Here is a 14,586-nt window from a genome sequence, read left to right as displayed (position 1 = left end):
TAGCCCAACTAACAGTCTAAAGTCCTAATGCTAAAGGAAATCTTTTTATTTCCAGATTCAGGTTTGGCATCAGTTAGAGCACTCTGACTTGGGTGGAAGGTTTCTTGTACAGCTGCCACAGGGGGATGAGGGTTCTAACAGTGGTAGAAGATTAGTGGATGTACACTTTGTGAATGGTGAGGCGCTATATATTCCATGGTCTCTTTTCAAACAAAAGTGAAGATCCTGTCTTTTCAGCTATGTTCTTTTTCTCAGGTCTATCGTTAGGCTATTTTTGCCTTAGTGAGACAAGAAATAAGAACCATTTGAAGCTTCAGCCAACAAATAGAGGCTTCCGCTTCCTTCTCCCAAGACAAACAACATAAAATATAAGGAAAACGGAAATGTGCCTGCTTTGTGGTTTTATGCTCAGGCAAAGAGAAAACAAAGACATCATAGGTCCTAACTGGTCAGGTATTATTTTCTCCCCTCTACGAAGAAAGGTCAGGATTGGAGGGGATGGGGAAAGGAGGAAGAGGTAGCAAAATAGTTGCAAGTTCTCTAATAAATTAGCTTCCTCAGATTTTCCTCCCTCTCCTCAGACTGGACTTTCAGAATCAAAGCTTTATCCATAAAGCACTGGTTTGTCAGTCTTGCTGTCAAGGTTGCTGAAAAATTCACTAGATGGTAGCTAAGCCTATGTTGAGAAAGAATCTAAATTTACCATCCAGCCTCAAATGACTTTATGTGTCAAAGAGGTGGATTGAGAAATGAGGAGAGGAGAGCAGAGCAGAGGGGTAGATGGGTTCGATTACATAAAAGATACAGATATATAATTTCATATCCTTAGTTGTATAAGAAGCAAACATGAAAATGTTTGAAAAATCATATTTTGGTTAAGAGCAAAAAATTTCTAAGTTGATTATCCTTCAGAGCCAAGTCATGTTTCAGTGCTTCAACTATATATGCTTAAATATTTTTAGCTGAGATATACTTAGAATCTTCTGCTTTCCAGCAATCTTAGAGCAGTAACAGTGACAACTAGAGTGAAAAGAAAAAAAATCAGGCACCAGCATAGAGGCACATTTGATAATTTTGATATTTAGATATGAAATAGTTAATTTTCATTGCCCTTTTCTACCAATTTCCTTCCCTATACCCAAGACCTGGTGTAATTCATGCTTCTGTTTAGCAGTCTAATACTTCATTTAGACCTATTCTCTCCCAAATGATTCCATGCTTCAAAGTCATCTTTTTATTCTAAAATTCTGCCTCTTCAAATCTTCCAAACAACAAAATCTCCTTCTATTCCTTCATTAACCGTGCCCCCACCAAGTCATTTTGCATGTAACAGAATGGTAATTATTCCATTTCTGAAAGGTTGCTAAAGCCCATTCAAAACCTTTTCTTTTCTAACTCGCACAGCCCTAATCAAGAGACCGAGCAGCAGCACTGCTAGATTATATAAGTAGACCAAGGGGCTTGGTGGATAAAAAATGAAAACATTAAAATATAATAGAAACAAACAATTTTGCCCCTTGAAATTTAAGAAAATTTGGCCTTGTGTAAACCATTTTATCTGCTTTTCAATCTAGACCATTTAGTGGAAGGTCAGGAACACCTAAAGGAATGGTTGGCTATTCTGTCTCGTTACGATCCTATCATAACAGTTCCAAGTCTAGAATATATACATTTCCATGGTAAAGTAGCGCCTGTCTGCAAAATCAGGCCATTTATTACCTTAGTTAGCAAAAAGTAGATGAGATGTTGGAAGCACAAATTTAACAAATACTATTTTATTATTTACAAAATACATAGTGATTATAAGGGCACAGGTCACAAATTACAAACGGGAAAAGTACAGAGAAAAGTTGAGACAAATGCATTAAATGACAACAAGGTACCCATTAACGTGGAATCCATTTAGAATAAAACAGTTCTTTGTTAAAGTTAGACAAGGCCAAGAGGCGGTACCTTGTTGAGTAGAAAATGCCAGTTACCTAGAAATATACTTCTACCAAAAAGCAGAAAAGTGTTAGTAGTGTACCTAAATTAAGTCATAGCATATACAGGTCCAGTGTTCCACAGTACCACCATCGGTTTTAGGCAGGAATCTGCGAGAGACTTGACTGCCCATCTTGCTGGAAGAGGAAAGCCCCAGGACTGATTAACTTCCCTACCTTCCATAAAGCTTTGTTCAGGTGACTTTGGAATGTGGCGTCAAACACCCCATTCATTTCTGCTGCAAGTTCCCTCAGAACAGACACTGTGGACTCATCACTGGCATTCAGAATCCGCACAAAGAATTTATTCCACAGTTCACCACCTTTTAGCCTAAAAGTATATAAAACCATTTTCATCAAGATTAGGCATATAGGAGTTAGAATTCTTTCTGTGTTTAACTCAGTGGTACATTTATGCACCAACATGATTTAAGGTAATACCTAACTCTAGGGTTAGAGATCATTCAAGTAGTGTCCTTTGAAAACCCAAGGTCAAACTACAAAAAAAAAAAGAAAAAAGAAAAAAGACTACCATAGTGGGAAGAGCCATAATATAATGCACATAAAGGGAAAGAAAATCTTTCATCTGAATCTATAAATTTCCTTCACGTACTAAGATGCAGCATTTCTCTTCTACAAATAGAAGAAAGACGAAATTTGTCTCCTCTCTTCTAACTTTTCTAAAGTCTAGGTCATTAGAAAGACTACAGCTTCCTCTCTCCCCCCGCCCAGGGGTTTATTACCTTCACAACCTTCTCAGAAACCTAAGCTCAAGTGAAGTAACTACTGCTTAAGTCTATGATGTTTGCACCTTTTTTTTTTTAAAGATCAGAGAAGCTTCTATTATTGTAAAAGGCAAGGCTGTTAGGAAACCCCACCTGACCCCACTTGCTTCTGTTTGTGTAAGACCCACCTAGGACCACAACCAACTGGAGATAACCTGAATCTATCCTATATGCCTTACATTATATTTCAAACCTATTTTGAAAGTACATGTTAGAGACAAATAAGATTGGCCAAATTCTGAATTAAATAAAGAAAAAAATACAATTCAATTGTTGGCAGGGGAAAATGGAGGTGAAGGGGTGTTAAATTTTCAACACTGATTTTTCTTTTCTTTAAGTGATAGATTGGTAAGCTTATTCTGCGAAGTTAATAGCTATGATAAGGTAAGGGAGAACATGGGATATTTAATAAGTATTATGAGCAGGCCTGAGGGAGTACTAAGGTTCTGAGACCAAGCAGCTGTTATTAAGAGAGCATTTACTTCCTCACCAAGGAGATTCAGTTCTCTGCTTTGGTTTCACCCATTCATTAAATAAATAATAGCCTAAAATTAGTATGTAATTTAGAAATTTAGCTTTCTTCAAGAGATGCTTATTAACTTTTGACAAAAGCTATTAAAAACGGCCATAAGACTAACACCAATTGATTAGAAAATTATTCTCATAAAATGTTTCTATTAAGCCTTCTAAATTGAGAGGCTTCCATACTCTAGTCACGGTTTATATGTCTATGATACATCTGGGTCCAGAATGATGTCCTGAAGTCCGAATAGCTAGATTCCCATTTTTAATGAACAATTCCTTTGTCCTGCACAAGGTGCTCCACTGATACTCTAATGAAAACTGGTTAAAATTAATGAAATCATGGCATTTGGACTATGAAACCAAGGCTGTCAAAGCAGAGAGCACCCAAGATAAAGAGAACATTATTTGGACAGGCAAAGACCCTGAAACCACCAATACTTACTCAGAAATATTTTGGCTAAGTCTCCAGAGGGACCCATCCCAGAAGACCTGCAGGTGTTCCTTGAACAATAGTAAATGTGCTAAATCTGCTATACCAAACAGATCTACCTGAAATCACAAAAAGCACCATCAGCTACAATCATTCTCTGCCATTGTCATGGCAATTTATTCATGTAGGAAGTTGACAGGTATCATAGTGCTTAGCTAAGTTTATTTTATGACATACATTTTAGTAGACTGTTCCTTATCCTTACAGTAAAGAGAGAAACTCCCCAAAGAAGTGATCAGTAGAGCCAACTCTAGGAATTATCCTAGAACAAAAGATGACAAATAGGGCTTCCCTGGTGGCACAGTGGTTGAGAGTCCGCCTGCTGATGCAGGGGACGTGGGTTCGTGCCCCGGTCCGGGAAGATCCCACAGGCCGCGGAACGGCTGGGCCCGTGAGCCATGGCTGCTGAGCCTGCGCGTCCAGAGCCTGTGCTCCGCAACGGGAGAGGCCACAACAGTGAGAGGCCCACGTACCACAAAAAAAAAAAAAAAAAGAAGACAAATATATCTGGACTGCCAAATTCAAATTTGTACACCTACTAAATTTGCATGGACTCTAGCTGTGATCTAAATGTGTTCTACATGACTAGTTCAGGGCTATGCTACATATTCAGTCAGCAAAATGCCATATATCCAGAGCTGAGTCAGAAGGGATTTCTGCATATAATGCCACCATATAAAACACTTTATATTTCTCCTAATGTCTTTTTATATACATTATTGCATTTAATCCTCACAAGAATTCTGATGTAAACAGAGCTGATTATTATCTTTATTTTACAGAGAAGATCACAGAAAATGATTTACAAAAGACAAGACAGATAACTGGTAGAAATGGCCCTGACACTTAGGTTACTGAGTTAGTCATGTGTCTGCACGTGTATGTGTAAATTCTTCAGTATTGTGACAGAAAAATGGTACATTTTGCTTGACTTGGTGATATCTGAAAACTAGGTCATCTGTTCCAGGAGAGACAATATCAGTAAACACTAGCTTTCCTGGCTTATCTAGGTAAGAAAGAAATTAAGAAGCCCTCTCCACATTTGCTCAAGTTTGTTTTACACTTACCTGGTAGGGAGAAGAACAGTTAGCCAGGATCTTTTGTCCTTCCAGGATCTGTACAGTCCGAAAGCCGCTGAGGTTAAAAACATCTAGCTGTGCCCTAAGGTCAACACTGTAGGAAAAGTCCACTATCTTCAAAGCTTGATCGTTCTTATTACAATCATAGGGATCGTGGATTCTAAGCCCAGATGTAAGAGAAGGAGATAATAAAAATAGGCCATGAAAGAAACTGCATAGCTGGTCTTTAAAAAAAAAAGAAGAAAGAAAAAAAAGGAGGTACTGCAGGTGTGCCTTAGCTATGCCAATAGCTCCCTCCAGTGGTTAGTTATGAAAATGCACCTGTAAGAGCAGTGGCAGTATCCACCCAACTGGGGAACGTTAAGATGAGTTTAGTGACCCAAGCTATATCTAAGCCATTGTGCATGGCCACCACAGAACATTTATCAAGTTTCCATATTATATAAACTAAATACTGGAAGTAGACTGCAGGCCTCTGTCTTGCACTGAACATATTGACATATATAACAGCAATGATTTATACACTGACAAGAATTATGATGGAGGAAATTAAGCTTTGATAGATGTCACAGTCTTTCTTGTTTACTATTAGATTAGGTTTTCCGAGTGTCATTCAGATCCCTCCTTCCCAGAGTTTAACTGAAAACAACATAAGGCTGTTTTTTGGTAAAGTGATACCTTTACAAAATACTGTAAACCATCCTGTTTATATTAAATTAATACCATACTGTCTTCCTCTTATATGTGATTCCAATCCTGTTTCCTTACAAAAAAAAAAAAAAGAGAGAAAAGAACTTTATAGCACTAATTCACTATTGATTTTCCTCAGGCTTATCTATTCCGTGTAATAAAGCTATTCTCCAAAGAGATATAGGAACTATTTATGTGAGGAAAAAATGGATTATTTTTGTGTTCCTTCTGTTTCTCTGCTTTCTCAGTTGGTGTTTTCAAATCCCTGATGGATATCAGTGGCAGGTCTTATATTCCTAAATATAGGCTTTGATTAATCCTATCACATATACCTCCACAGCACAGAATGATCTATTTTACTTTAAAATTTATGATTCCTTACTACAACTTGTTTTTGGCCATCATAAAACTATAATTCCCAAATGTTTTCAAAACTTGGGAGAGGTAGGAAAAATGTTTCTGAGAATAATAAAAAGAAGCAGGAAGGTCTCCTAGCTCTCTAATCATCCATTCACTGTTACCCTGGGCAAGACATTCCACTTTTTTGGATCTCATTTTACACACACACACACACACAATGTAGAAACTGCATTAAATGATTTCAAAAGGCTCTTTCACACAGACATAGAGAATAGACTTGAGGATATGGGGAGGGGGAAGGGTAAGCTGGGATGAAGTGAGAGAGTAACATTGACATATATACACTACCAAATGTAAAATAGATAGCTAGTGGGAAGCAGCCGCATAGCACAGGGAGATCAGCTCACAGCTTTGTGACCACCTAGAGGGGTGGGATAGGGAAGGTGGGAGGGAGATGCAAGAGGGAGGGGATATGGGGATATATGTATACATGTAGCTGATTCACTTTGTTATACAGCAGAAACTAACACAACATTGTAAAGCAATTATACTCCAATAGAGATGTTAAAAAAAAAAGGCTCTTTCAATTCCTTGTGCATCTATATGAAATTTCCTATCAAATTTGAAAAGTTGTGACAAAGTAAAAGGCAATGTCCCTTCAACACTATGTGGTTTCCTGGAGTCCTCTAGTGACTGAGAGAAGGATATTTGAATACACAGCATACAAATGCCTAATCCCAAAAAGGCTTAGAAAATCTCTTTGCTTACAATTTCCATGAAAAGTCCTGAGAACTCTAGCACTATCCTCTGAAATTTCAGTGCTGTGAAATAGAATGAAAATAAAAACTATACCAGGGGTTCTCACATTTGGAAACATATGGGGAGATATTTGGTGATCACAATGGCTGGGGGATTGTAACTTGTGTTTGGGTGAGAGGTAGTTATGGGGAAATAGATATAAAACATCCTGACATGCTTGGACCAGACCTGCACAAAGAATTATCTCATCCAAAGTACCTATGGTGCCCTGGATGAGAAATGCTGCTGTATTATGCCTGGGGAAGCCTTTAGGACTCTGCCATCTCAGGAAAGAAGGTAGGATGCTCTAGTTTTTTTGGTTATAACTGCAGAAATACATTGAAGGTTCTTTTAATTTCCATGCCAACTATGATTTAGAGTCTAATTCAGTTTCTTCTTACAGAATAAGTAGTCAGGAGAAATGTAAAGAATGATTCCAGCTTTTAGTGTACACGAATGACCTCAGAGAGAAAGTTAACTGCTTACCCAAGTCACAGGCTTGGGGCAGACAAAGCATCTTTAAACCAGACTGCTTCACTCAAATACCAAGAGATCAATGCCCATTATTAGACAGGTGTGTTGGTCCTCTAGTCCTTTCCATAAAACAAAAATTGTTGAGAATCTTTGCCTTGTTTATGCCTCAATGTTGTCTGTATTTTCTCAGTTCTTAGTATTTGGGCTTCATTTCTTATTTCCTGCTCTGTGCTCACCCCTTGAACCTGATGGCTAAACTGGATGTAATTTGAACACTAAGCCCCTTTTCTTGGCATGGTTTGCATTTGCACTCTGGTTTTACCTACTTCTCTTGGCAATTACCTCAATTTGGTGTGACTTAAGCTTTGGCCTTTGAAACTGAGCAGTGCCTCAGTGTTGCTAGCATCCTTGCTAGCTCCGCACTGGTCCCACACAAAGAAAGACTAGACAATCTACTTCACATTTCCCCAAATATTCACATTTTACATCTCTTCTTGACAGGAATCATCACGATGGAGTCGTTCATTCTTTTTTTCTGGATTTTTTCATCAACGTGTTTTTTTTGGTTGAATTCTTTTAAACTATTCCCAGTGACTATTGACTTTTAGGTAGCAAATATTCTCTTAACGTACTGTGTTCATTAATATGGCATTTATCAAAAGGCAAAAGAGAATGGCAACTATCCATGTTTTACGACAAAGCTGACAGAATTATGAGAGAATGAAAAGGACCAACCTGTTTCTAAGAATCAGACTCCTTGGACTCAAGTCACCATGGACTATTTCTGCTTTGTGTAGTTTCTCCATCATTGTCAAGAGGTTACAAATAATCAACACTATCATTTCATGGGTAATAAATTGACTGTATTGAAGAAGATCCTGGAAATAGAAGGACAGAAAACTATTTCTTAATTTGGGGTGACTTATACTCAATACCTTGCTTACCACTGCCCTGTACTCTTCCTTGTTGTTCTCTATTAGAATGTCGGCTCCTTTGTAGGTTGGGTTTTTGTCCCATTTTTAATAATGCTGCTCTCCAATTAGATTGTTTATAAGGATTTAATGAAATAATGGATGAAGAGCATCAGGGGTGAGCCTGGCCCATAATAGGTACTCTATAAATGGTAGTTTTAAAATACCATCATTCCAACCATTTTGGAGAATTTGTATTACCATCAAAATTGCAGCAAAACCATCACTATGTTGTACACCTGAAACTAATATAACATTGTCTATCAACTATACTTCAATTTAAAAAGAGATGAGAAATAAAAAACTCGGAAACACTAAACTAAAAAAAGGCAGTAAAACTTTCTTAAGAACATTCCAAAGAATAAAATGATATATTGTGGGGAGTTCCCTGGTGGCCTAGTGGTTAGGATTCTGGGCTTTCACTGCCAAGGGCCTGGGTTCAATCCCTGGTTGGGGTACTGAGATCCCGCAAGCTGTGTGGTGTGGCCAAAAAAGATATATTGTGTTTGGGTTCCAAAAATGATCCAGGGGGAAAATATAGATAGAACAAGAGTGGCAAAAATAGACCTCTGGTTTCCATTCCTCACATAAGGAGCTTGGAAGTTACTACTGTCCTAACATGTAAAAAGCTGAGCCAACTGAAAAATCAACAACTCCTTTAGGATCTGTAAGCATAGGGGGGCCCCACATTTTTGTGAACTTTACCTCCAGGAGCCAGACCAGGTTCTCACAGTAAATATCACAGAAAAATTCCCCTAGTGCTTCCAGCAGCGGGAGGGGGAAAAAGAACCATTTGAAATAGGCCACAGCACTCTGTTCTTTTTAACAAGGCCTGCCTTCAGGGGAAACTAGTTAACCAGAGCCTAACCTGCTGGGGCATTTTCAGAGCCTACCTGACCTGGGGAAGGGAAATACACAATTCCAGCCCACTCCAGCCATCTTGTCCTACCTAAGCCGGGTGGTGGCGGGTATGGGGGTAGGAAACTGAGAAACTTGTGAAGTTCACAGTCCAAAGGCATAGGCTCGCTGCAAAAGACGATAATCATAGCACTGTACAACACCTTCCCTCCCCTTACACCTCATCATCATATTACTAAAGGCCTATTTACAGTAGCTCCTTTTACCCAATACATCATGCCTGGCTATCAAGAAAAAATTACAAGGCATACCAAAAAGCAAAAAATGCAATTTGAACAAGGATCAAAACCAGACATGGCAGGGATGTTGGAATTACCAGACCAGGAATTTAAAACAAAAGTGGACATGAGCTGGTGATGGTCACAGTTAGATGACCAGGTCATTACACAATTCTGTCTATTTTTATATGTTTGAAAATTGACATAATAAAAAGTTAAAGGAGGTTCTTGGTCAAAATAACTTGGAAAAAGAAAACAATGCTTTAAACTCATAATTTAATTGGTCTATTTCTAGAAGATTAACAGGAATTCTGTACTAAATTCCTTTGCTAAATGGAGCACAAATCTCTCTACTTGAGGACTTTAAATGATATGTTTTCATATTATTGCAAACCTGAAGGGTGAAGCAGTTTATATATTGGTGCCAAACAATACAGCCATCTTGGTATTGATAACAGATACACAAATTATCACACTCCTCATTTAAACGTTCCTTTAACTTGAAGTTGATATAAAAGTCCCATGGGACAGGTTGGGAAGATACCTGTAAGAAAATATATTTTAAAAATAAGAGTCATTAGAATCTATGGTTATAGTTGGCAGAATGAAAACATTCCCTCCAGCCCTTCCTATATCCCAACAGAAATAATAGTAATGGGATATTTTAAAAGGTAGAAATCTATAATAAAGGATGGAGCAGCAGGAAATTCTGAAAGCTGGAAAGAGAATAATAAGAGGTAACAATCCACTTAACAGACCCAAGAAAGCTGATTCTAGCAGTGGAGAAAGCTGAAAGCAACCATATTTATACTACAAGACCATCTCCCTATAATATAAAACTGGTGGCACTAATTACCTATGGAAGTAAGGGTGAAGGTGGAGCTAAACCAGGGGTGGTTGAACTCTGTAAAGAGAACATCAGTCCCCAGACTCCCCTCCTGCTCCTGTAGCCCAGCCTAGCCCTGCCTCTCTCTCATTCTTGAAGACCAGAAGTTTATTCCTAGAGAATATAAAACAGAAGGGCTCTGGACTAGAGGACACCGTGCATTGTTGAGGGTGGGAATACCATATGGAGAAGAGGAAAAAGTTTATTATATGTCAAATGTTAGGATGCATCTTCCTGCCCCTCTACTCTCCAGACTAACTTCCCCATGCAGCTTTCAGGAGGCTAGCAGCCAGGATTACATGCTCTAGGCAGGAAACCAGAAGTTTTCTCTAAGGAATCTGATAAGCTCAAAAGACCCAAAGATTGAGGATTTTCCAACAAAATGGCCAAGTGAGATCACTGTACAGTGAAGTCTACAGCTGTCAAGGTCCCACCATATAACAGAGATTTCAACTGGCTTTCTAGCATCCCACACTTAAATATGAAGAGACAGCCAAAGACTTGAAGAAAGCCTCTAATATGAAAGACAGAGATCAAAACAGACAAAAGGAAACAGATGATGCAGGGAGAAAAAAAAAATTAAAGTATCATTAATATACTCAGAGAGATAAGGAATATTTTATCTTTGAAACGAAGAACAGAATGCTACAAAGAAAGAACATTAAATACATGATAAAAGAAATGAAAAACCCAGTAAAAAGACTGAAAATAAAGTTGACAAAACATTCAGAAAGTAAAGCAAAAAGACAAAGAGAAAATAGGAGAAAAAAAGATAAGGTTTTTAAAGAATCTGTCCAGGAGACCCCAAATCCTAATAAAAGGAATTCTAGAATAAGTGAACAGAAAAGACTGGGGGGAAGAAATAATTTTTTCTTTGAAGATAATTTCTCAGAACTGAAGGAGTCTCCAGATTGAAATGGCCATCAAGTGCCTAGCATATGGGTGAAAATACACTTTCACCAAAGCATGTAATTGTGAAATTTCAGAATGCTGGGGACAAACGTAAGATCCTACAAGGATCCAGAGAGAGGGGGAAAAAAAAAAATCACACAGAGAATGGCAAAAGATTTTAAAAGCAAGGTTAGAAGCCAAAAGCTAATGGAGCTTATCTTCAAAATTCTAAAGAAAAAAAGTTTTGAACCTAGAATTCTAATATCCAGCCAACCTACCAATCAAATAAAGATGTGGAATAAGAAATTTTTTGACATGCAAGGTTTCAAAAAATTTACATCCTATGCATCCTTTCTCAGGAAGCTACTAAAATATGAGGACTTAAACCAAGAAAGAAAAAGAAAATGGGATCCAACGTAACTAGGCATTCAATATAAAAAAGAGGTCATGTGAATCCCTGGAATGATGGTGAATGGAAATTTCAAGGTAATGTAGTGTGTGTGTGTGTGTGTGTACGTGTGTGTGTGTGTGTGTACGTGTCAAGCCTAGAATGTAACTTGTCCAGATTGGAGTGAGCCAAAAAATTTCAGATGTCCTCAAAAAGATAAAATTGATGTAACACCTGACATGTTTGGACACATTGAGAGATTTATACAATACCCTCTCATTGTTTTTTTTTTTTGTGGTACGCGGGCCTCTCACTGCTGTGGCCTCTCCCGTCGCGGAGCACAGGCTCTGGATGCGCAGGCTCAGAGGCCATGGCTCACAGGCCCAGCTGCTCCGCGGCATGTGGGATCCTCCCGGACTGGGGCACGAACCCGCGTTCCCTGCATTGGCAGGCGGACTCTCAACAAATGCGCCACCAGGGAAGCCGTACCCTCTCATTTTTGATATCTCATCTTGGCATATAATGGTGAGTGATTTCTTTATGCATCACTGACTTTCCTATAAGGAAGCTTATAGACTATGAGAAGGATCTTATGGTACCATGGGGTCACAGTTACTGCTTCAACCAACATTATTTACAAAGAAATTGAAATGACAGAGAATCAGTCCCACCTTTATTATGGTTAACTCTGCAGAGTTTCTTGGCGTCACCCAGAATAATTTGTAGTCTTCACATATCAGGTATTGTTGTTTAATGCAATAATCCTCATTATCTGTTGAGAAGGTTTGATTCCATTTCAAAATCACTGTGAATATATATAGCCCCCTAGCTTTTACTTCCTGGCTTAAGGGCTAAAGGCACTCACTTTATATTTGCCAGTTAGTAGCAGCTAGAATACTTTTCAAAATCATTTGTTAAAAACTGAAAGAGGGGATAAAAAAATTGAAAGAGGGGAAGACAGAATTCCATTGTTACTGGGACATGAACTTATCAATGTGTCAACTCCTATAATGTTGTTTCTTACATTCTAGAAATATTGATTGTACTTAAGCATCAAATTCAAGTACAAATAATCACTTATTTGTATACTGTCATACACAAAAGGACATGCATTCAACGATACTTACCTAATTCAATTTCCTTCTCTATTTCTAAATTAGGCATTGGTTTATCTTCTACAAAAAACTCTGTAGAGGTACTCAGCTCTGGTAGGGATTTTAGCAGCTGTCTGCGATACTGTGAACACCAGGGTGACTGAGTAGGGCTGTCTGCGGGAAAAAAAATGTTCAAAAAAAATTATTCCAAAACTTAAAATGGGTATTATAACAGAGGAGGGGGAAAAAAAAACCATGATTGCATGATCAATACTGCTAACCTAACAAGACTCATCTATCTCAGGTCTTTATGATACCGAATTCAGTTAGTACTCACCTATTCTAGAGATTTCACAATTTATGGCAACTTTTCTAGAGAAGAAATACTTATACCTCAGTTTGCTCTGATAAATAAGTGTTCACTGGACATGGATATAGATATTTGTTTACAAATGGTATATATGAACCTACCTGCAGTCTCACTAGTGAGCTCCAGTTTCTCAGGAATTTGAAGACATTTGATGGAGGAGGTGCTTGTAACTGAGGCAGAAGATCCAGAGAACCCAGAGGAGTGTGTGGCTTCACCGCTGTCTTCAATAATTGGGCTGAAAGAACCACAGATCAGTCAATCCTCAAGGGGGTAATTTATATCAACTTATCTTTATTATACTTTTATTTGCTATTCAATAGCCTCAATTTTGAAGTCCATTATTTTCCTGAAAAAAAAAAAAGATTCATAATCAGAATCTAGGTAACTTTATCTACTCTGGTTGAAAATCAACGCCAAGCATTAAATTTATGTTTTATTAACCTAATCTATAGGAAATGCCTTCTTCTACGTCTATTCTAAACTGACTGAGAAAAACTAAGACACTAACTTCCTTCCTCTTTATCCTTTCTTTGGACTTTTTAACTCTTCAATAAGCAAAGGTCAAGAAAGAAAAAGAGAAATTATTCAAGGTGAATACATGCTAGAAAATGTGAAAAAAGTTTGAAAATACAGTTTTAAAAGTACAAAATGGCAAATTAAAGAATATTCCTGGGCTTCCCTGGTGGCGCAGTGGTTAAGAATCCGCCTGCCAATGCAGGGGACACGGGTTTGAACCCTGGTCCGGGAAGATCCCACATGCCGCGGAGCAACTAAGTCCGTGCGCCACAACTACTGAGCCTGCAAGCCACAACTACTGAAGCCCGTCCTGGAGCCCATGCTCCACAACAAGAGAAGCCACTGCAATAAGAAGCCACGTACCACAATGAAGAGTACCCCCACTCGCCACAACTAGAGAAAGCCCGCACACAGCAATGAAGACCCAAGGCAGCCAAAAATAAATAAATAAAATAAAATTTATAAAAAAGCAGCTTGCTCCTTAAAAAAAACACAAAAAACTATTCCTAAAACTGGAATAAGTTTGTTTAAATCAGGTGGCTTTTAAATATAGAGAGATCACAAGGCTTAGTCCCTGGCTCTCTATGCCATTCCCCCCCTCTTCTTTATTCATTTCCACCTCTCTATCAAAAGATATTTTAAATAACATGTCTCCAGTGGAGCCAACATGGCTACCAGGAGGACGAGAAATTCGTGTCTCCTCAAAACTAGGGCACCTACCAGGCACTGGTGGGGGACCACAGACATCTCAGGGGACGGGAGAAACCCCCAGCCACCAGGTAGGATGTGAGGTGTGGGGGGAGTGAAGGAGGAAGAGAAGTGGAGGGGGACCGGACTGGCACCCCTGAGGGGCAGCTGGGGGAGGGTAAGGGATCCACCCCGAAAGGGGGAAACTGGGGAATCATTAGGAGGGCAGAGGATCAAAAGGGAGCATGGCCATGTTTCCACTGCCCACTTGGACCCCCAGGAACCTGCTGAGATCCTGGGCCTGATCCTCTCCCCACTGAGGCCCTCTCCAGACGCACGGGTCCTGAGGGAGTGGGAGGGAGGGAAGGGGGAGCAAAAGTAAAGGTTGGACTTCAGGGACCAACACCCCTGAGGGGTGTCTGGGGGAGGAGGAGTTCCTACACCCAGCAGGACCCACCCATGGT

At 39.0% G+C, this 14,586-nt stretch overlaps 1 protein-coding gene across 1 annotated transcript in view; it reads right to left on the bottom strand.

The window, feature by feature from the left end:
- Positions 1-2,081: 2,081 nt before the first annotated feature.
- BUB1B (BUB1 mitotic checkpoint serine/threonine kinase B) overlaps positions 2,082-14,586 on the bottom strand; it is a gene marked incomplete at both ends in the record, with an annotated part of 57,263 nt that continues 44,758 nt past the window's right edge. The window contains 8 exons of the mRNA XM_082649506.1: positions 2,082-2,313; positions 3,735-3,841; positions 4,850-5,021; positions 7,919-8,061; positions 9,685-9,834; positions 12,127-12,227; positions 12,583-12,723; positions 13,021-13,154. Coding sequence (XP_082505632.1) covers positions 2,082-2,313; positions 3,735-3,841; positions 4,850-5,021; positions 7,919-8,061; positions 9,685-9,834; positions 12,127-12,227; positions 12,583-12,723; positions 13,021-13,154 — 1,180 coding nt within the window. The remainder of the gene's footprint in view (positions 2,314-3,734; positions 3,842-4,849; positions 5,022-7,918; positions 8,062-9,684; positions 9,835-12,126; positions 12,228-12,582; positions 12,724-13,020; positions 13,155-14,586) is intronic.

This window comes from Grampus griseus (assembly GCF_964374135.1).
Source record: "Grampus griseus genome assembly, chromosome: 2".
NCBI classification, from domain to species: Eukaryota; Metazoa; Chordata; class Mammalia; order Artiodactyla; family Delphinidae; genus Grampus; species Grampus griseus.
This window is presented reverse-complemented; position numbering and strand designations above follow the sequence as displayed.